This window comes from Scyliorhinus torazame, chromosome 16 (assembly GCF_047496885.1).
Source record: "Scyliorhinus torazame isolate Kashiwa2021f chromosome 16, sScyTor2.1, whole genome shotgun sequence".
Classification (NCBI taxonomy): Eukaryota; Metazoa; Chordata; class Chondrichthyes; order Carcharhiniformes; family Scyliorhinidae; genus Scyliorhinus; species Scyliorhinus torazame.
In genome coordinates, this window is record NC_092722.1 from 142,215,564 (window position 1) to 142,239,030 (window position 23,467).

The window sequence follows — 23,467 nt, forward strand, 5'->3', positions numbered from 1 at the left end:
CTCACCGAGAAGACCCCAGCTGGGTGCCGTTCAGTACTGGTCCCAAGAAACAGGTACCAGGCAGAACAGTGCCTGGGGGGATCTTCCAGGTGATCGGAGGGCCCCGAGTGGTCAGCCTCCAGGCAGGGTGACACCCTAGCATGCAGGTTCCAACCAGGCAACTTGCACAGCAGCCTGCATCCTGGCAGTGTCACCCAGGTGCCAGCTGGCACTGCCAGGGTGCCCAGGTGGCACTGCCAGGATGTCAGGCTGCGGAACCAAGGACCCCCCCCAACAGGTGAGTTGGGATATTGGGGGTCCAGGGTTGCATTGGGGGAGTATCGAGAGATCGGGGCGTCATTTAAAAATGGCATCCGGATCTCTGCCTGCACTGAGGAGCTATGCTCATTGGAGTTTCTCAATGCAGGAAATATCGCTAAGTGAGGCCTTGGGGGGCGTTCCCTACTGAGGCACGAAAACAAGAGAGTGCCATTCGATAGCGGGGTGATTCCTGGCGCTTCCTGGCCAGAATGGACTGTTTTATTGTGGCTAGATCACGATAACATTCGCCTATAATTGTGTAAAATTATGTTTATATTTTTGGTAGCAAGCAGGGCTGTAAAACTAAAGACAAATAAAGTCAAAGTGGCAATTACTCTCATACAATGCTTAATTGCCCAACTGGGATTAAGCTCCAGGAGAAAGGGAATGTAGCAGAGCAGTTTCACTTTTCTCCTGCATGTCTTGGCACTAAAGCCGCTCTCACTCATAGCAATAAACTTTAGATGGTTCAAAGGGACGAAATTAATTTCCTCTGGTATAAGTAGATATTTTACAAAACGTAATGAGAAAATTTTCAATTTAGAAAGTGATTCAGATAGACGGTAATTTCATTTTTCAATGCTTCAGCAAAGGTCGACAAAACAAGAAATTATTTATTCAGCACCAAATCAGAGGCAGATCCAGAATCCTTCCTGAATTAATCCATTCAAAGATGAATCTATAATCAGATTTGGAATGTTGTATGCTTTGTTGTTACATTTGCAGATGGCATGCTAACTTGTTGCTGTGTTTTGACTGGAGAGATCTGCATACTGTGTTAAGATGATGACACCTACAGCTACACCAGTATAATCATGGGAAACATATTTTGTTAAACGGCTGCTACCTTCTAGTTTCCAATTCAATCTGGCAATTGTTTTACTGTTATATTTATCATTATTAAGGTGATAACTGAACTGTCACAAAATGTTGTTTTGTCTGTTCAAATAAAATGCCTTGTTTCCAATATAAAGTCTCTTGTGCCATTCGCACTGCTGCCTCACGGCGCTGAGGACCCAGGTTCGAACCCGGCCCCGGGTCACTATCCGTGTGGAGTTTGCGCATTCTCCCCATGTCTGCGTGGGTCTCACCCCCACAACCCTAAGATGTGCAAGGTAGGTGAATTGGCCACGCTAAATTGCCCCTGAATTGGGAAAAAGAAATGAATTGGGTACTCTAAATTTATTTTAAAAAGTCTATTGTACCAAATTCTTACCGAAAGGACTAATCATGAAACAATATATGAGTTCCAATGTAATTTCAATAAGTCCTGACATAAGGTAATCAACCTGAAATATTAATTATGTTTCTGTCTCCATAGATGCTGCCTGAGCTTTTCCGCATTTTCTTTTTTTGTTTCATATTTCCAGCATTCAAAATATTCTGCTTTTCGATTTGTTTGCTTTCATTTTTTTGGTAGACATGTTTTTCTTCAGGGCAACAGCCAAGGCTTCGTGATATATCAGTATGCCCATTTCTAAATCATTCTTCTCAGTAGCATTGCTTGTTCAAGTTCAGGCAGAACATGAAACATTACTGCTGCTGCCCCATCTAGTGGCAATCATAGCCATTCACAGTGTAAGAAAAGCAAAGGCTTGTCCTGTTTGGGTGTACAAACTCACAAAAAAGGGTGAATTTGGGACCTGTTCCTTCTTAAAGTGTGTCTTACAGCAGACGGTTGATTTGCTGGTACATTTTTACCTCAATTCTGAGTTCTCAGAGATGGCTTTTTCCGTCCAGTTAGTAGTTTTGGTTTCCTTGTGTCTGAAAAATCAGCATCTGTTTCTTTTTGGAATGGAACAGTGAGTTTACATACCTTTTCTTTCTCTCAAGATGCAAGGCGAGAGCCGGACTTGGGAGTCAGCATGGACAGGGCAGCAGTGTATTGAATGAGCTGAAGTGTATTGAGGGAGGAGGAGGTTGGGCCAGACAAGATAGTCTGGAAATAACAAGAGAAAGAAGGACGCAGCATCAGATAGGCTGAAGCTGGTCAACGATACCGTACGCTCAAAATTGGATCATCTGTAGTCCCAGCTCCTCCATAGCTCTCTCTCTCTATAGTCCCTACGTCTCTATAGCCTTGCCCCTCTCTGTAACACTGCCCTTATCTGTAACATAGCCCCTCCTTCTCTCCTGTCCAGTCCCCCCTTAGTACCATGTGCGCTATATAGCTCTACCTCTGTCTGTATCTTCAACCCTCTCTATAGTCCTGCCCCTCTGTAACCTCTGTCTGTATCTCCTAAATGTAGCCCAACCCCTTTATGTAGCCCCACATCTTTATGAACATACGCATTAAGGATAGTAGGCAATTTGGCCCTTTAAGCCTGCTCCGCCTTTCAATAATATCATGGCTGATCTAATTCTGAATTCCCCCTCTGTGTACCCGAACAGGTGCCGGAATGTGGCGACTAGGGGCTTTTCACAGTAACATCATTGCAGTGTTAATGTAAGCCTACTTGTGACAATAAACATGATTCTTATTATTAAATTGTTTCAACTCCACATTCCCTCCTACCCCCAGTAACCCCGTTACGTTGTTGGTCAAGAATACATCTACCTCTACCTTAAAAGTATTCAATGACCCTGAACAAAGAACAAAGAAAAGTACAGCACAGGAACAGGCCCTGAGGACCTCCATGCTGCCCGTCTAAACTAAAATCTTCTACACTTCCGGGGTCCGTATCCCTCTATTCTCATCCTATTCATGTATTTGTCAAGATGCCCCTTAAACGTCACTATCGTCTCTGCTTCCACCACCTCCGGCAGTGAGTTCCAGGCACCCACTACCCTCTGTGTAAAAAAACTTGCCTCGTACATCTCCTCTAAACCTTGCCCCTCGCATCTTAAACCTATGCCCCCTAGTAATTGACCCCTCTACCCTGGGAAAAAGTCTCTGGCTATCCACTCATAATTTTGTAGACCTCTATCAGGTCGCCCCTCAACCTGCTTCGTTCCAGTGAGAATAAACTGAGTTTATTCAACCGCTCCTCATAGCTAATGCCCTCCATACCAGGCAACATTCTGGTAAATCTCTTCTGCACCCTCTCTAAAGCCTCCACATCCTTCTGGCGACCAGAATTGAACACTATACTCCAAGTGTGGCTTAACTAAGGTTCTATACAGCTGCAACATGACTTGTCAATTTTTATACCCTGCTTCCATTGCTCTCTGAGAAAGAGATTTCCAGCGACACTTTGAGAGAAAACAAATTCTCCTCAATAGGAGACCACTGTTTTTTAAACTGTGCCTCCTAATCCTTATCGCTACCAAAATTCTTTTACCATCAACCCTGTCAAGTCCCCTCAGAATCCCATGTTTCAATAAGATCACCGCTCATTCCTCTAAAGTTCAACTGATACAGGCACAGCCTGTCTATTCTTTCCTCATATATCCCTCCCATCCAAGTAAATCTTCTCTGAACATATTTATATATTTTCTTAAGGGATAGAAACTGTATGTAGTTAAAATTCTAAACAACTGTTGCAAAACATCGGCACGGTAGCACAGTGGATAGCACTGTTGCTTCACAGCTCCAGTGTCCCAGGTTCGATTCCTGGTTTGGGTCACTGTCTGTGTGGGTTTCCTCCGGGTGCTCCGGTTTCCTCCCACAAATTCCGAAAGACGTGTTGTTAGGTGAATTGGATATTCTGAATTCTCCCTCTGTGCACCCGAACAAGCGGCGGAATATGGTGACTAGGAGCTTTTTACAGTAACTTCATTGCAGCGTTAATGTAAGCCTACTTGTGACAATAAAGATTATTATTATTATACCTTTATATTCCATTTCCCTTGCAATAAGCAACAACAATGCATTTATCTTCCTAATGGCTTGCTGTACCTGTATGCTAATTTTTCATGTAGCAGGATAACCAAATCCCTCAGTACCTCAGAGTTCTCTAATCTCTCTCCAATTGAACAATATTCTGCTTTTCTATTTTTCCTGCCAAAACGGACAATTTCACATTTTACCACATTATGCTCCATCTGCCAAATTTCTCCCCAAACACTAAATTTATCTAAATCCCTTTGCACACTCTGTCATCTTCACAACTTACTCCCCCTCCTAACTAACTTTGTATCATTGGCAAATTTAGCAACCCTGCATTAGGTCCCTTCAGCCAAGTCATAGATACAAATGATAAATAGTTGAAATAGTTGAAGTTCCAACGCTGATCCTTGTGGCAATCCACTTATCACATCCTGCCAGCCAGAAAATGATCTATTTATGCCAGTTCCATTTCCTATTAGCTAACCAATCCTCTACCCATGCTAACATGTTACCTCCTACATCTACACCATTTGTCTAGTGACGTTTGGTGCCTTGTCAAATGCTTTTTGGAAGTCTAAGTACAGCACATCCACAGGTTCCTCTTTACCCACATTGCTTGTTACTTCCTCAAAGCACTCCAATGAATTAGTCAAACGTGATTTGCCTTTCACAAATTCATGTTAATTCTGCCTGATTGTATTGAGATTTTCTAAGTGCCCTGCTACATCTTCCTTAATAAAAGAGATTCCAGCACTTTCCCACGACAGATGTTAAGCTAACTGGCCTGTGGTTTTCTGTTTTCTGTCTCCCTCTCTTGAATGGAGGAGTTACATTTGTTTCTTTTCAATCTGACGTACCCTTTCCAGAATCTAAAGAATTTGGGAAAATTAAAACCAATGCATCTAGTAACCCAGCAGCCACTTCTTTTGAGGCCCTAGGATGGAGTTCGTCAGGACCAGGGGACTTGTCAGTCTTTATTTAGAACATTACAGCGCAGTACAGGCCCTTCGGCCCTCGATGTTGCGCCGACCTGTGAAACCATTCTAAAGCCCATCGACACTATTCTCTTATCGTCCATATGTCTGTCCAATGACCATTTGAATGCCCTTAGTACTGGCGAGTCCACTACTGCTGCAGGCAGGGCATGCCACGCCCTTACTACTCTCTGAGTAAAGAACCTACCTCTGACATCTGTCTTATATCTATCTCCCCTCAATTTAAAGCTATGTCCCCTCGTGCTAGACATCACCATCCGAGGAAAAAGGCTCTCACTGTCCACCCTATTCAATCCTCTGATCATCTTGTATGCCTCAATTAAGTCACCTCTCAACCTTCTTCTCTCTAACGAAAACAGCCTCAAGTCCCTCAGCCTTTCCTCATATGATCGTCCCTCCATACCAGGCAACATTCTGTTAAATCTCCTCTGCACCCTTTCTAATGCATCCACATCTTTCCTATAATGCGGCAACCAGAATTGCACGCAATACTCCAAATGCGGCCGCACCAGAGTTTTGTACAGCTGCAACATGACTTCATGGCTCCGAAACTCAATCCCTCTACCAATAAAAGCTAACACACCATACGCCTTCTTAACAACCCTCTCAGCCTGAGTGGCAACTTTCAGGGATCTATGTACATGGACACCGAGATCTCTCTGCTCATCCACACTGCCAAGAATCTTACCATTAGCCCAGTACTCTGTCTTCCTGTTATTCCTTCCAAAATGAATCACCTCACACTTTTCTGCATTAAACTCCATTTGTCACCTCTCAGCCCAGCGCTGCAGCTTATCTATGTCCCTTTGTAACTTGTAACATCCTTCCGCACTGTCCACAACTCCACCGACTTTAGTGTCATCTGCAAATTTATTCACCCATCCTTCTACGCCCTCCTCCAGGTCATTTATAAAAATGACAAACAGCAGTGGCCCCAAAGCAGATCCTTGTGGTACACCACTAGTAACTGGACTCCAGTCTGAACTTTTCCCATCAACCACCACCCTTTGTCTTCTTCCAGCTAGCCAATTTTGTGATCCAAACTGCTAAATCTCCCTGAATCCCATGCTTCCGTATTTTCTGCAGTAGCCTACCGTGGGGAACCTTATTAATCGCTTTACTGAAATCCATACACACCACATCAACTGTTTTACCCTCATCCACCTGTTTGGTCACCTTCTCAAAGAACTCAATAAGGTTTGTGAGGCAGGACCTACCCTTCACAAAACCGTGTTGACTATGTCTAATCAAATTATTCCTTTCCAGATGATTATACACCCTATCTCTTATAAACCTTTCCAAGATTTTGTCCACAACAGAAGTAAGGTTCACTGGTCTATCGTTACCGGGGTTGTCTCTACACCCCTTCTTGAACAAAGGGACAACATTTGCTATCCTCCAGTCTTCTGGCACTATTCCTGTAGACAAAGATGACTTAAAGATCAAAGCCAAAGGCTCAGCAATCTCCTCCCTAGCTTCCAAGAGAAACCTAGGACAAATCCCATCCGTCCCAGGGGACTTATCTATTTCCACACTTTCCAGAATTGTTAACACCTCCTCCTTATGAACCTCAAGCCCTTCTAGTCTAGTAGCCTGAATCTCAGTATTCTCCTCGACAAAATTGTCTTTTTCCTGTGTGAATACTGACGAAAAATATTCATTGAGCACCTCTCCTATCTCCTCGGACTCCAAGCACAACTTCCCACTGCTGTCCTTGACTGGCCCTACTCTTACCCTAGTCATTTGTTTATTCCTGACATATCTATAGAAAGCTTTAGGGTTATCCTTGATCCTACCTGCCAAAGACTTCTCATGTCCTCTCCTGGCTCTTCTTAGCTCTCTCTTTAGGTCCTTCCTAGCTAACTTGTAACTCTCGAGCGCCCTAACTGAACCTTCATGTCTCATCTTTACATTAGCCTCCTTTTTCCTCTTGACAAGTGTTTTGACTGCATTAGTAAACCACGGTTCCCTTGCTCGACCACTTCCTCCCTGCCTGACAGGTACATACTTATCAAGGACAAGCAGTAGCTGTTCCTTGAACAAGCGCCCCATTTCCATTGTGCCCATCCCCTGCAGTTTTCCTCTCCATCCGATGCATCCTAAGTCTTGCCTCATCACATCATAATTGCCTTTCCCCCAGATATAACTCTTGCCCTGCGGTATATACCTATCCCTTTCCATTACTAAAGTAAACCTAATCGAATTGTGGTCACTATCACCAAAGTACTCGAACTATAGCGTTTCCAGTCAATGTTTGGAAAGTTAAAGTCCCCCATAACAACTACCCTGTTTCTTTCGTTCCTATCCAGAATCATCTTTGTAATCCTTTCCTCTACATCTCTCGAACTTTTCGGAGGCCTACAGAAAACCCCTAACAGGGTGACCTCTCCTTTCCTGTTTCTAACCTCAGCCCATACTACCTCAGTAGACGAGTCCTCAACAAACGTCCTTTCTGCCACCGTAATACTGTCCTTGACTAACAATGCCACCCCTCCCCCTCTTTTACCACCTTCCCTGAGCTTACTGAAATATCTAAACCCTGGCACCGGCAACAACCATTCCTGTCCCTGCTCTATCCATGTCTCCGAAATGGCCACAACATCGAAATCCCAAGTACCAACCTATGCTGCAAGTTCACCCACCTTATTCCGGATACTCCTGGCATTGAAGAAGACACACTTTAAACCACCTTCCTGCCTGCCGGTACACTCCTGCAACTTTAAACCTTACTCATGACCTCATTACTCTCAACCTCCTGTATACTGGAGCTACAATTCAGGTTCCCAAGCCCCTGCTCAACTAGTTTAAACCCTCCCGAAGAGCATTAGCAAATTTCTCCCCCAGGATATTGGTACCCCTCTGGTCCAGGTGTAGACCATCCCGTTTGTAGAGGTCCCACCGACCCCAGGATGAGCCCCAATTATCCAGAAATCTGAAACCCTCCCTCCTGCACCATCCCTGTAGCCACGTGTTCAACTCCTCTTTCTCCCTATTGCTCGTCTCGCTATCACGTGGCATGGGTAACAACCCAGAGATAATAACTCTGTTTGTCCTAGATCTGAGTTTCCACCCTAGCTCCCTGAATTCCTGCCTTACATCCCTATCCCTTTTCCTACCTATGTCGTTGGTACCTATGTGGATCACGACTTGGGGCTGCTCCCCCTTCCCCTTAAGGATCCCAAAAACACGATCAGAGACATCACGCACCCTGGCACCTGGGAGGCAACACACCAACTGCGAGTCTCTCTCGTTCCCACAGAATCTCCTATCTATCCCCCTAACTATGGAGTCTCCAATGACTAATGCTCTACTCGTCTCCCCCCTTCCCTTCTGAGCAACAGGGACAGACTCTGTGCCAGAGACCTGTACCCTATGGCTTACCCCTGGTAAGTCCCCCCCCAAAAGTATCCAAAGCAGTGTACTTGTACTAAGGGGAACGACCACAGGGGATCCCTGTACTGACTGCTTCCTCCGAGCCCCTCTCACCATCACCCACCTATCTTTACTCTTTGGAGTAACTTCATCCATGAAGCTTCTATCTATGACCACCTCTGCCTCCCGAATGATCCGACGTTCATCCAGTTCCAGTTCCCGAACGCGGTTTCTGAGGAGCTGGAGATGGGTGCACTTCCCACAGATGAAATCAGCAGGGACACTGACGGCATCCCTCACCTCAAACATTCTGCAGGAGGAACATTGCACTACCTTCCCTGCCATCCCCTCTAGATAAAAAAAAAAGAAAAAGAAAGAGCTTACCTGTTATTCACTCCCCTTCTCAGCAAGCACTCACTCAGCAACCTCTGCACCTTGCACGATAACACCCGAGGGAAAATAAAAGAAAAACTACTTACCAGTCACCAGCCAATCCCTTACCTGTAGGCTGTGACATCACGGTTCAACTTCTTTCTACTTCTACCTGCCCTCGAGCCTCCCTCTTGATCTTTACAGCGGTTTATTTTTTTTGGTTAGAGGAGGTGACAGGGAGGGAAACACTGAAGAAGTGTTTCTGGTTTAAGTGTCACTTGACAACAGCTCCTCCACAAACCACCTTCAAGTTCGGGTGACCACAACAGAGGTATGCAAATTTCCCTTGCAACGGCCAATCAGCAGCTCCGCTCTACTGCCCTCTGCTGGATGCTAGTCTTCACTTGGACAGCTAGGGTCTCTAGCTCAGGTACACCTTCAAGTTCGGGTGACCACAACGGAGGTATGCAAATTTCCCTTGCAACGGCCAATCAGCAGCTCTGCTCTACTGCCCTCTGCTGGATGCTTGTCTTCACTTGAACAGCTAGGGTCTCTAGCTCAGGTACACCTTCAAGTTCGGGTGACCACAATGGAGGTATGCAAGTTTTCCTTGCAACAGCCAATCAGCAGCTCCGCTCTACTGCCCTCTGCTGGATCTCTAGTTCTGATAATTTTTTAGTACTCTTTCCTTGGTAATTATAATTGTTTCAAGTTTCTCCCTTCCTTCCACCTCCTGATTCACAATTATTTCTGGGATGTTACTTCCATCTTCTACAGTGACAGCAGATGTAAAATATCTGCTCAATTCATCTGCATTTCCTTATTTTCCATTGTTAATTCCCCAGACTCACTCTCTAGAGGACCAACATTCATACTGCTTTCTCTTCTCCTTTTCTAGTACATGTCAAAACTGTTACTATAATGTTTATATATTTCTAGCTGCTTTCTCTTAGACTATAATTTTTCCCTCCTTATTAATCTTTTAGTTTGTTGTGTATTTGGAAAATGATACTCAGGAGAATTCGATAAAACAAAACTTTATTATGGTATGTTCTCTCTTATACCCACTGCTTCACTGTTTTCCGCTGTACTTCACATTATATCACTTCCTTGCACACATTACTACGGTGAGCCAAAGGGACAAATATATAACATTTCCTCCCCCGCCCTTTAATAAAAACATCCCCAAAACAAGTTCAACATGGACAATAATCAACAAGTTAGCTCAGTTGGCTGGACAACTGGTTTGTGATGCAGTGCAAAGCCAACAGTGTGGATTCAATTCCCATACCGGCTGAGGTTATTGATGAAGGTCCACCTTCTCAACCTTGCCCCTTAACTGAGGTGTGGTGATCCTCAAGTTAATCACCCCCAGTCAGCTCTCCCCCTCAAAACGGAAAGCAGCTTATGGTCATCTGGCACTATGGTGACTTTACTGGTCACTTTCAATCACTATTATAAATTCAAGTGGCCTGAGGGTCGTTGCTCTCGAAACAATTGACAGCGAACCTCAGGCTTTTTCAGCTTCACACTGATGGAAACCTCTGCCATTTTTATCTTCACGCTGATGTAAGTGGTGGTTGATTTAGCCAACGTTGACATGGAAACTGGAGGTTGTCTCTGCGCTTGAACAAAGGATGAGGTGTTGACTTCTTCCACGGTGTCTGGTTATGTCGGGGTCGCAGGAAAGTTTTGACTTGGTAAGGCTGAAACTGAACTCTGAACAGGTTCCAATTGTGACAAATCTGATTTTCCAGCCTGTAACTGGTCCGCATGACTCCTCCAGATAATGTCATCTGAGGTCTGGACAGTGTAGGACCGAACCAAGTCTCCTTGTCCTTGGCGGAAAACTCTGTACTTTGTCTGACTTTCATGCTGTTCCACTTGCACTTGTTTTTATTATAACTCAATTTACTTGGTTTTTAGAAGTTAAAATAATAATAATCTTTATTGTCACAAGTAGGCTTAGATTAATATTGCAATGAAGTTATTGTGAAAAGCCCCTCGTCGTCATAGTCTGGCACCTGTTCAGTTACACAGAGGAAGAATTCAGAATGTCCAAATTACCTAACAGCACATCTTTCGGGACTTGTGGGAGGAAAACAGAGCACCTGGAGGAATCCCACACAGACACAGGGAGCACGTGCACGCCACAGAAACAGTGGCCCAAGCCGGGAATCAAACCTGGGAGCCTGGAACTGTGAAGCACCAGTGCTACCCACTGTGCTACCATGTCACCCTAGAAGATCAAACGCAGAACGCAGCTGCCTTTTCATCATGAGTAATGCAAGAGAAATCTTGGTTGTGGCATGGGTGGTATCCCAATCCACCAATATGAATGCATTCAGACTTTGGATCAGTGAACCTTGTTCTTTAGTTGATTTCAAAACATGTTTCATGGTTTGAACAAAGTGTTCTGCTAATCCATTAGTGACAGGGTGATATGGTGCAGCTGTAATGTGTTAAATGCCGAGGATTCGCTACAGGAGCAGGGCCATCTTGCTGCAATTATACAGTGCCTTGGTGAGGTCACACCTGGAATATTGAGTGCAGTTTCTGTCCCCTTTTCTGCGGAAGGATGTTCTTGCTGTAGTGGGAGCGCAGAGATTCCTGGGATGGCAGGGTTGATGTAGAGGAGAGACTGAGTTGGTTAGGATTGTATTCGCTGGAATTCAGAAGAATGAGGGGGCCCACAAAGAAATCTATAAAGTTCTAACAGGACTAGACAGGATAGATGCAAGAAGGATGTTCCCAATGGTGGGTGTGTCCGGAACCAGGGGTCATATTCTGAGGATATGGGGCAGACCATTTAGGACTGAAATTAGGAGAAATTTCTTCCCCTAGAGAGTGGTCGGCCTGTGAACTTTCCATCATTAGCAAAGTGATGGAAGGTGTCATTAACAGTGCTATCAAGCAGCACTTACTCAGCAATAACCTGTTCACAGATGCTCAGTTTGGGTTCCGCCAGGGTCACTCAGCTCCCTACCACATTACAGCCTTGTTTCAAATATAGACAAAAGAGCTGGATATCAGAGGTGAGATGAGAGTGACTGCCCTTGACATCAAGGCAGCATTTGACTGAGTATGGCATCAAGGAGCCATTGCAAAACTGGAGTCAGTGGGAATCAGGGGAAACACTGGTTGGGACATACCTGGTATAAAGGAAGATGGATGTGGTGGTTGGAGGTCAATCATCTCAGCTCAAAGACATCACTGCAGGAGTACCTCAGGGTAGTGTCCTAGGCCCAACTATCTTCAGCTGCGACATCAACCTTTCATCATAAGGTAAAAAGTGGAGATATTCACTGATGACTGTACAATGTTCAGCACCATTTGCGACTCCTCAGATAATGAAGCAGTCCATGTCCAAATGCAGCAAGACCTGGACAACATCCAGTCTTGGGCTAACAAGTGGCAAGTTACATTTGTGCCACACAGGTGCTAGGCAATGGACGTCTCCTACAAGAGAGGATCTCACCATTGCCCCTTGACATTCAATGGCATTGCAATCGCTGTGTCCCAACAATGAATATCCTGGGGGTTACCATTGATCAGAAACTGAACTGGACTAGCTATATTAACACTGTGACTACCAGAGCAGGTCAAAGGCATGGACTCCTACAGCGAGTAACTCACCTCCTGACCTTCCAAAGCCTGTCCAAGGCACACGTCAGGAATGTAATGAAATACTCTCCACTTGCCTGGATGAGGGCAGCTCCAACAATACTCAAGAAACTTGACATCACCCCAGACAGAGCAGACCGGTTGATTGCATTGCCTTCCACAAGCATTCAGTCCCTCCACGACCGACGAGCCGTGGCGGCCGTGTGTACCATCTACAAGATGCACTACAGTTACTCGGCAAGGCTCCTTAGGCAGCACCTTCCAAATCCATGACCACTACCATCTAGAAGGCCAATAGCAGCAGATATCTGGGAACACCACCACCTGGGCGTTCCCCTTCAAATCACTCACTATCCTGACTTGGAAATATTTCACCTTCACTGTTGCGGAGTCAAAATCCTGGAACACCCTCCCTAACAGCACTGTGATGTACCTACACCTCAGGGACTGCAGTGGTGCAAGAAGGCAACGCATCACCACCTTCTGAAGGGCAACTAGGGATGGGCAATAAATGCTGGCCTAGCCAGCTACGCCCACAGCTAGGAAATGAATAAATAAAATCATTGACCTATCCTTTAACCTAAATTCCTATTCAATTTAGCCATCCATGTCTTCATGTCCTTATAATTGTCCCTATTTAAATATAAAACACTAGTCTCAGATCCATTCTCAAACTGAAAGTGAAATTCAATCATATTATGACCACTACTTTTTTGGGGGCGTTTTCATGAAGTCATTAATTAATCCTGTCTCATTACCAGATCGAGTATAACCTGCCCAATAATTGTATCTAGAACATGTTGCTCTAAGAAACGGATCTGAAAACATTTGGTGAACTCAGCATCCAGGCTACTTTTGCGAATCTGATTTGTCCAATCTATATGTAGATTAAAAATCAGGCATGATTATCGCTGCAACATTTTCACAAGCCCTCATTATTTCTTCCTGTTTACCCTGTCATAGATGTGGTTACTGTTTATAAATTAAGACCTCACTTATGGGTCTATAAATTAATCCCACAATTACTATTTCTCATCTTTACCCAATCTGATTCTATATCCTGATCTTCAGAACTGAGGTCATGTCTCTCCACTGGGTCACTGTAATTATTAATTAACAGAGCTACCCCTCTACCTTTTCCTAGCTCCCTGTCCTTCCTAAATGCAGTAAGAAGTCTTGCAACACCAGGTTAAAGTCCAACAGGTTTGTTTCGATGTCACTAGCTTTTGGGAAGGAGCAGCGCTCCGAAAGCTAGTGACATCGAAACAAACCTGTTGGACTTTAATCTGGTGTTGTAAGACTTCTTACTGTGCTCACCCCAGTCCAACGCCGGCATCTCCACATCATTCCTAAATGCCATATGGGGGCCGGTTTAGCTCAGTTTGGCTGGACAGCTGGTTTATGATGCAGAGCGAGGCCAACCGCACAGCCTCAATTCCTGTACTAGCTACGATTATTCATTAACCCGTCGCCTGAGGCGTGGTGATACTCAGATTAAATCAGCTCTCCCCCTCAGAGGCAAAAGCAGCCTATGGTCATCTGGGCCTATGGTGACTTTACTTATTCAGAATATTCCAGTCTCTATAGCTCTGCCACCTTTATAGTTCTGCTTCTCCTTAGCCCTGCCCTCTCTGTGTAGCTCCATCCCTCTCCAAACACCATTTTTCTCTCCAGTCCTGCCCCTTTCTGTAGCCCCTCACCTGTACAGTGCTTTCCTTCCTTAGATCACCGCCCCTCTCTGTAGTTGACATTCTGTAACTCTGACCCTCTCTAATACCCTGCCTTTCTCTGTGGAACATCCCTCTCCATAGCCCTACACCCTTTGTATCCCTGCTCCATCTCTCTCTGAGGATACTCCTTCTCGACAGTGCCAGGAAACTCTGCCCTTCCTTGTTACACTGCCCTCTTTGTAGCACCGCCTCTCTCGGTAGGCAGCCCGTCCTCCCTCTAGCCCCGTCCCTCCCTACAGCAGCGTTTCGTTCCCTCGCCCTGCCCCGCAGCCCCGCCCCGCTCGCTGGCTCCGCCCCTCCCTGCAGCCCCGCCCCGCTCGCTGGCTCCGCCCCGCTCGTTGGCCCCGCCCACCGCCCACCGCCCGCACTCTCCGCCGGAAGCGCTCGGCGCTTTTCAGGCGGTTCTTTCCGCTGGTTCCCGATTGGCCGCCTCTCCGCTCGACACGTCAGGAAAACTTTGTTTACATCCACAGCAGCAAACGGAGTCGATCTTTCCAGAAGCGGCACCATGAGCGAGCGGCCCAGCAACCAGGAGGACATTCTGCAGGGTAGGTACACCCGAGGCTGCGGCTTCGAGGAAGCACATCAGTCTCGGTGGAGGCCTGATTCCCCCCCTCCACCCGGGACCCCAACCCCCTCCACCAGGTGCCTCAACCCCCTCCACACGGACGCTGATCCCCCTCCACCCGGGGCCCCTCCACCCGGGACCCCAACCCCCTCCACCAGGGGCCTCAACCTCCTCCACCCGGGGCCCCAACCCCCTCCACCCGGGGCCCCAACCCCCTCCACCCGGGGCCTGATTCCCTCCACCAGGGGCCTCAACCCCCTCCACACGGACGCTGATCCCCCTCCACCCGGGACCCCAACCCCCTCCACCCGGGACCCCAACCCCCTCCACCCGGGACCCCAACCCCCTCCACCCGGGGCCCGATCCCCCTCCACCCGGGGCCCGATCCCCCTCCACCCGGGGCCCGATCCCCCTCCACCCGGGGCCCCAACCCCCTCCACCCGGGGCCTGATCCCCCTCCACACGGGGCCCGATCCCCCTCCACCTGGGGTCTAACCTGATTCCTCCCCCCCCCCCCCTCCCCAGGTAGCTGTATGCCGGAGGTTTCTCGCTCTCGACATTTTCCAGTGGGTGAGTTTGACGATCTGTTATTTACTGAAACCTGGGTTCTTGTTCCTCGGGCTAAATCTCAGTAAACTCCTTCTATTACCAAAGCAGATTCATAATGACAAGGCCTGGAGGAAGGACAGCAGCGCTGCTGTTATATAAACAATCTCCATGGCAGACAACCAGATCCAGTGATACCTTTTCCTCTTTTCACCTGCACAATGTGTATTACAAACACAGTCAGTGCTTACTGGCTGTGATAAATCCTGATAATGGATTAAGTTAACTGTGCATATCCTTTGTGTACCTTTTCCTCTGTCACAAATGACATCTAGTTCTTCACCAATAAAATTTGCAATGATATAAGCTGCCTATTTATTTGGTTGACAGCCTTTATGAATTTCCCCCTTTATTGGCATGGCTCTTCTGCTCTTATGTTGTTGTGCTCTGCAGTAACATTTGAGTGTGTCAACCTACCTCTTTCAGTGAAGAAGAAAACAAGAACAGCAGGTTCTTTTTTCCTCTTCCAGGTACCGTGAGCTAGATTTTCTGTTCACCTCCTGCCCCGTTGATTGGGGCAAAGCACTACTTAACAAAGACGAGCTCCTGACCTCAGTTGATCTTCCAGTTTTAAGATTATGAGGCTTCGGAGGCAGGCTCCCCAGCTTCTGAGTGACTTGTGCTAGACTCGGGCAACATCTTCCTATGATGGGCTTCTAAAGCCTGCTCGCTTTGAGTGCTTGACACGAAGGGCTGACAGGGATCTACATTCTGCTAGATTGAACTATGCACATTGTTATCCTTAGTCCACTCTGCCAGCCGCTCTGACTTTACCAAATGCATGCTTAGGTGCTATCCAGCAAATGATCATGAGTCTCAAAGTGTAAACAGGTAGGTTTCTCATTAGGTGATGCAATAGCCATCAGTGGCTGGAATCAGCCCTCCCACTAGTATAGTTATGTGATGAACATGCCAATCTGAATGAGCAAGACATGGCATTTGAAAAGCACCAGTGTGTTCCATTTCAGGAGATTCAATGGCAATCTCCTTTCAGGAACACACAGCAAGTTCCTCAGCCTTTACCGGTACCCTGCTACACCCCTACCTATACTTGGGCAGTAGGCAAATAGTCTCATTATCACCCAAACATCTGGCTGTGTCTCTACTGCAGCTGTACCTTGATCCCCTCTGTTCCCACATGTCAGGAGGCAATTTCAACTGTGGTTGTGCATTGATCCAACGGTGTTTGTTTCTTATGCCATGATACATTCTGGATATGTGAAATATATGCTTTTGTGAGTAGTACTATGTGATCTTATATGAATAACGACTTGAAACAGGGCACTTAAACTTTACAGATGATAATAGAAACAAAGTAAATAGAACATGATTACTTGCATAGTGTTGTTTGGTATTATTACTTCAGTAATGCTTTAAAAAAATTAGTATTAACTGCTGGAGATATATTACACCTAAGTAGTAATTTTGGAAAATTACTCTACCAGTATAGGCTCACTTGCCAGGAGCACTTATTGGGGATTTTGTGTTTCTCCTCCTCCAAGACTTTTAGTCATTAACTTTAATGCATATGCGAAGACCAATTTGATTAAGCTGATCACCAAAGGCCTAATTTTGTAATATTACTTCTGTAGTACAAATTCAGCCTATTTTGAGTGGATCTCATAGGGAGGATTGCATACCAGTTGGCTTTTAAACACTCAGGAATCAACATATCTCTCAGGTCAGACTGTTAGTTTTATATTAATACAAACAGGGAACTGCTAATTCCCATGGAGCTGACAGAATAACTACAGTTCGAGATCATCACCTGATGATATCACCTGTGATCTTTTTATTAATAGGATTAAATTCCAAAAACAATTTATTCACAAGATTAAGAAATAGGCTGTTTATTTTTTCTTTTGTACACATTCCTCCTAACTGCCCCACTTTACGATCTTATTTATAGCCGGATATTGCAAGATTAACAATTGGAGCAGTTTTTTAAAACCTTAAACTTGCTAAGCACAGGCTAGTTCATTTGTGGTATATTTGGTTTGTATACTTCTGTTTGGTTCAGTAAGGTGGTATGTTCAATGTTTTTGAGAACTAACTATGAAATCACTTTTTCTCAGGGATATACTGTGTTTTGCTGTACATGGAAAATGCTTAGTATTGTAGATTGTTTGATAAATATTTATTGATGTTTGTATGCATTTCAGTTTGGATCCACTTGCCTGTATGACTGCCGGAAGGGAACAATATGTATTTGCCCTCCAGCATAACGTTTTGTCTTTTCCCTTTAAAATCTTCATAAAATTGAAATTGCTTGTAAGCAAGATTGCATGTTCCGGTGTGCTCAGTTTGACTTTCTTTTGTTGTATCGCCTCGTAGGCTGAACAGTTCCTTGATTTAAACAGTGAGGTACTTGCAAATGGTGGAGTGTATAATGGATGGACGATGTGTTCATCTCACATGACTTCAGCCATACCGTGCCAACATTCAGTGCTCGAATTTTAAAAAATATTTAGAGTACCCATTGTTTTTTTCCAATTAAGGGGTAATTTTAGCGTGGCCAATCCACCTAAACTGCATATCTTTGGGTTGTGGGGGTGAAACCTACGCAGACATGAGGAGAATGTGCAAACTCCACACGGACAGTGACCCAGGGCAGGGATTTGAACCCGGGTCCACAGCGCCATAATCCCAGTGCTAACCACTGGACCACATGCCGCCGTCATTCAGTGCTAGAATGATGAGCTCTTTGGGTGATGCTGTTGCATAATCCCATTTAAAGAAAGATGGCGATTGGGATGTGGCACAGCAGTTAATGTTGTGGAAGATGCATTTATTCAACAGTTGCAGAGTGGGTATTATCAGAAGTAAATATTAGCAAAATTAGGGCATTAAATAGAGTAAAAGTGAGGCAAACCTTCAACGCCTCAACTCCGGAAGTGCACATTAGGAATTCTCATTATGGGCACGATCTACCCGAATGAGAACAGTGTCCCATAGCGAGTGCCTTTACCTGAGTGTTTCCTGGTGCTCGGAGAGTCGAGAAACACCATGGTATTGAACTCCCATTTTAAAAAATGTATATATTTTAATTCTCCTTTTTCACATTTTCATCAAATTTTCATCAAGAAATATTCAACAATAACAAATACAATGGCAATCCCCTGGCCAACAATCCCTTTATCTCACCCACCCCCAAACAGCTCCCAACATTTTAAATACAAAATACCAATGAAAAGGAATCAGGAATCCACCATCAACCCATACGTTATCATCAATAACTTGTACATTCCAAACCCTCCTCCCAACCGCTTCTCTAATGTTCAATATCAAGCAATTCTTGAAAATGCATGATAAACAAGGCCCATTAGTTGTAGAACTCTTCCAGCCTTCCCCTCAACTCAAACTTCAATTTCTCGAGCGTTAAGAACTCCAGCAGATTCCCCCGCCATGCCCTCCACCCCAACAGAACCCGCCTTCGAGCACTCAGCGAGGCGAAGACATCTGCCTCCGCACCCGCTTCCAACCCTGGCTGACACCAGAATATAGCTTCTAGGGGACCTAGGGTTTTGCGTGCACCACATTCAAGATTACCCTAAAGACCTCCCTCCAATACCTCTCCAATTTTGGACAGGACCAAAACATATGAACGTGATTTGCGGGGACCCCTCACATCATTCACAATCATCCTCCACCCCCTCAAAGAGTCGGCTCATCCTTGTTCTTGTGAGGACGAGGCCGCACTTGGTCCCGTTTTCTGCACTGAGGAGCTCCGCTCGCCAGATCCCCCGGCATCTACTGACCGCTCTGCCTTTCAGGCGTAACAAGACTGGTAGAATGTGCCCAATTTTCTAATAGCGGGAAATTTAAGTGAGTGTGGATGCACTTTTCCAGTATATGTCACTAATATATGAAGCTCCGTATCAGAATTTGATTCAGAAAAACAAAATTAAAAGGTAAAATAAAATTTTCATTACCAAGCATATCAGTTATGTTTTTAAAAATGTATTCATTAAATGTGGATATCACTGGCAAAGCCAGCATTGCTGCCCATCCCTAATTGCCCCTGAGTGGCCATTTCAGAGGGCAGTTAAGTCAACCACATTGTTGGGGTCTGGAGTCTCAAGTAGGCCAGTCCTAATAAGGACGGCAACTTTCCTTCCCTGAAGGACATCAGTGAGCCAGATTGGGTTTTTACAACAATGGTTTCATGGCCACCATTACTGAGACGGGCTTTATATTCCAGATTTATTCACTGAATTCAAATTCCTCCAGCTGCCATGGTGGGATTTGAACTCATATCCCCAGAGTATGAGCCTGGGTCTCTGGATAACCAGTCCAATAACAATACCACCATCATAGAATTTACAGTGCTGAAGGAGGCCATACGGTGCATCGAGTCTGCATCGGCCCTTGGAAAGAGCACCCTACCCAGTAGCCCCACTTAACCTTTTTGGACACTAAGGGCAATTTTGCATGGCTAATCCACCTAACCCGCACATCTTTGGACAATGAGAGGAAACCGGAGCACCCGGAGGAAGCCCACACACATACGGGGAGAACGTGCAGACTCTGCACAGACAGTGACCCAAGCCGGGAATCGAACCTGGAACCCTGGAGCTGTGAAGAAACTATGCTAACCACTATGCTACCGTGCTGTCCACATCTGCCTCTATTTTTTAGAACATCTGTTTATTGATGTCAACTTGGTTTTGATGGAAACGTTTATTGCTTACAATTTTTTATGGAGTGCACACAAAACAGAAAACTCTTCAAGTGACGCACTCAGTGTGCTGTACTGGGTCAATATAAGGAATGGAAGGAGCCCCTTTAGTAATAGTGTGTGCACAGGAGTGCATGTAGGAGAAGGGAGAACTGATGGGAAAGAATACATACTGAATAACTCCTATGGACTGTTAAATCCGAGATCAACATGTCTGGGCATGTTAAGTGGAAAAATTTCACACTCTAATCTAGAAAAAGGAGGTTGCAACAAGTAGTGCACTTAGACAAAACGGTGTGACAGCTGCTTTATTTTAGATGAAGGACCTGTGTACATTAAGTTAATAATTGCACTGTATTTGTAGAGCAGCTTTTAAAAATTCTCCAGCCAGAAGCAGTTCAGAAAGAAGTACATTGTACCGTCTACTGCAGGAGTTAATTTTTTACAGAAGAATTGCACTGATATGCATCCAGTCGTTTTCCTTGGACCTCCTTCATCCAGATCATCTACAGAGATATAGGTGATGATAAATGTTAGGGTACATTTTATTGTCTTCAACACTGGATGCCGAACTAGGTCAGGATGTATTTTGCTCAAACTAGATATGAAATGCTGAACTTAATTTTTTGTCACAGATGTTTTTAAAGTATATGGATGGTGGCAAGATCACAGAAAAGAGCTTCTCCATTTTCAAACTGTTAGTAAGCAAGACAAGAGGATTGTGATGAGGAATTGTTTTGTTACAAGAAAGAAACAGCCAGAGACACAAATAGGCAGAGTATCTACTGGTTAGGATCTCACATCTGAATCAGCTGGAGAAAGCTGCTCAGAAGGGTCCAGTGTTAGCTCTGTACAGAGCTCCAGGGCCTCTGGTTAACAGTCTACAAAGAAGAAACTTCACTGGGGAACAAAGCAGTATAACGGTGATTTCTTGAGTTAGGGTTTTGTTAATTGTGCCAATGCAAATAAGGATGCAAATCTCATGTGTGTTATATGCAGGGAAGTATTGCCGAATGAGAGAAGTTCCAGATTTTGAAAGAGAAGTGGTGAGTGAAAAATTCCTTTTGAGGTTGAGACAACAGAGTCAGTTGTTAACTTACAGCTGACTCCAAATGAAAAGCCTATGCTGCTGTACCTGACCTGTGACAGCAGATTTAAAATCATGCCAAAATCCCTTGAGGCTGTCAGCATTCTGGATTAACATCTCCCAAGAGTATCCAGTGCTGGGTAAAACAAGTGTTTTGTTGCTATTGCCCTTCACAACGACCTACATGTGCGAGGTTGGATTTTCCGTTCTCACAAAGATGAAGACAGCTCAAAAGAACTGGCTGAAGTCTGCACCTGATATACACATTGCCCTCTCCTGTGAATCTGATTGGAGTGAGATCATGAGACCAAGCAGGCTCCCCTTTCGCATTAAAGGTAAGTGAACGTGGCATGTGTTGCGAAGGTCTACCGGCATGGATCCCGAAGGTCGGCCGGTTGGCAAACGTGTATCCTGGGAAAAACGTTTGACAAACACTGGTGTAAGGGACGTCATTTAGGCTTTCCATACACAAAGAAATAGTTTAATCTCATTCCCTCTTCCTAGAGACACATTCTTAGCACAAATGTTTGCATGGATTGCAAGCTTCCTGATGGTGCAGGTTAGTATTTATTGCATGCACATTGCCATGTGTGTGCCTTATATAATCTCAGCCATTTTCACGAGCTGAAAAGGATTGCACTTCCTCATTGTGCAGCTTGTGTGTGACCACTGACAATGGAGTGTGCAGCTGAGGACTGTCTTATCCCTGCAGCAGTCATATTTCCTTCATTTGGTGCAATCCTCAGTGCCACTTGTATTTGATCACCGCAGCAGGACAAGAGTGAGAAGGATTACTCATAACATGGCTTATTATTGCACTCTGGAGCCATACACATATGCACAGTAGGCCCACAATTTGAGTGATGCCATGCGGTGTGAGTGACACTGGCAAGGCCAACATTTGTTGCCCATCCCTTATTGCGCTTGAGATGGTAATGGTGAGCCGTCTACTTAAACCGCTGGAGTCATGTTGTGTAGCTGCACGGTAGCACAAGTGGATAACAGCGCAAGGGTCCCAGGTTCGATTCCCCGCTGGGTCACTGTCTGTGCGGAGTCTGCACGTTCTCCCTGTGTCTGCGTGGGTTTCCTCCAGGTGCTCCGGTTACCTCCCACAGTCCAAAGACACGCAGGTTAGGTGGATTGGCCATGATAAATTGCCCTTAGTGACCAAAAAGGTTAGGAGGGGTTATTGGGTTACGGAGGTGGAGTGGAAGTGAGGGCTTAAGTTGGTTGGTGCAGACTTGATGGGCCGAATGGCCTCCTGTATTATATGTTCTACGCACCCATAATGCTGTTCAGAAGTGGGTTCCAGGAATTTGACCCAGTGACAGTGAAGGATTAACGATATAGTTCCAGGTCAGGATAATGTGCGATTTAGAGGGAACTTGCAGGTTGTGCTGTTCCCGTGCATCTGCTGTCCTGATCCTTCTAAGTGGTAGATGTTGCAGGTTTGGAAGATGCTATTGCAGCAGGTTTGGAGAGAGTTCTGCAGTGTACCTGGTAGATGGTGCACACTACTGCCACTGTGCATCGGTGATGGATGGTGTGGCTGTTTAAGGTGGTGGATGGGGTGCCAATCAAGTGACTGTTTTGTCCTGAAATCAAACCAGACGAATTCTGGAAATACGCAGCAAGTCAGGCAGCATCTGTGGAGTGAACAAGAATTAATGTTCCAGTTCAATGATCTTTCATGAGAATTGGGACGGTGCTAGATATGATCAGCTTTTTGAGCAATAGAAACGGGGAGAGGAATAGGTGTGGTAGGGTGGCAGACATGAATAATTGGCCACAAACCAGTCTGTGCTTCTGGTAAGATTTTGCAATGTTGCCAGAATAATGTTAAATCTCTACATTTAATTTTTAGACAGCATGTTCACCTGGTATCAATAAAACATTGCAGTTGTAATATAAGTTGTATATAATTGTGATATAAAACGATAGCTGCTGAATAAATTATGATTTCTGATCAGGGGAAAGTGGTAGCTTTCGACTGAAGGCAGTAATGTGTGTTTTGACCTTGGGTTGTTTAGATGTACACTGCAGTCACAGGCTGTCCTATCCGCTGAGCATATTAGGCTTGCAATGGCATTCTGAAGAGGAATAAGTGTGGCATCACTCTTTATTTCCACACATTGATGTTTATAAATATCATCAAAATAACAGTGGCATCAACTGGCTGTCCTATGATTGGGAGATTTGACGTAAATAAGCACTGAACTCTCGTCTGCATGTGACTATCACATGGGTTTGACAGGAAACATACCAGGAAGCACAATGCACTTACAAAACAAGAGGGGGTTGTGCATCAGCTGGTGACAGATTACTTTCTATAAATCAGGTTAAAGGAATAACTAGTATTCTGAAAA

The 23,467-nt window shown here is 45.2% G+C and overlaps 1 protein-coding gene across 1 annotated transcript in view; it reads left to right on the forward strand.

Moving 5' to 3' along the window:
- The first annotated feature begins 14,534 nt into the window (after positions 1 to 14,534).
- Positions 14,535 to 23,467, forward strand: part of bnip3 (BCL2 interacting protein 3) — a 46,633-nt gene continuing 37,700 nt past the window's right edge. Inside the window, exon 1 of the mRNA XM_072479158.1 lies at positions 14,535 to 14,710. Coding sequence (XP_072335259.1) covers positions 14,671 to 14,710 — 40 coding nt within the window. The 5' untranslated portion in view covers positions 14,535 to 14,670. The remainder of the gene's footprint in view (positions 14,711 to 23,467) is intronic.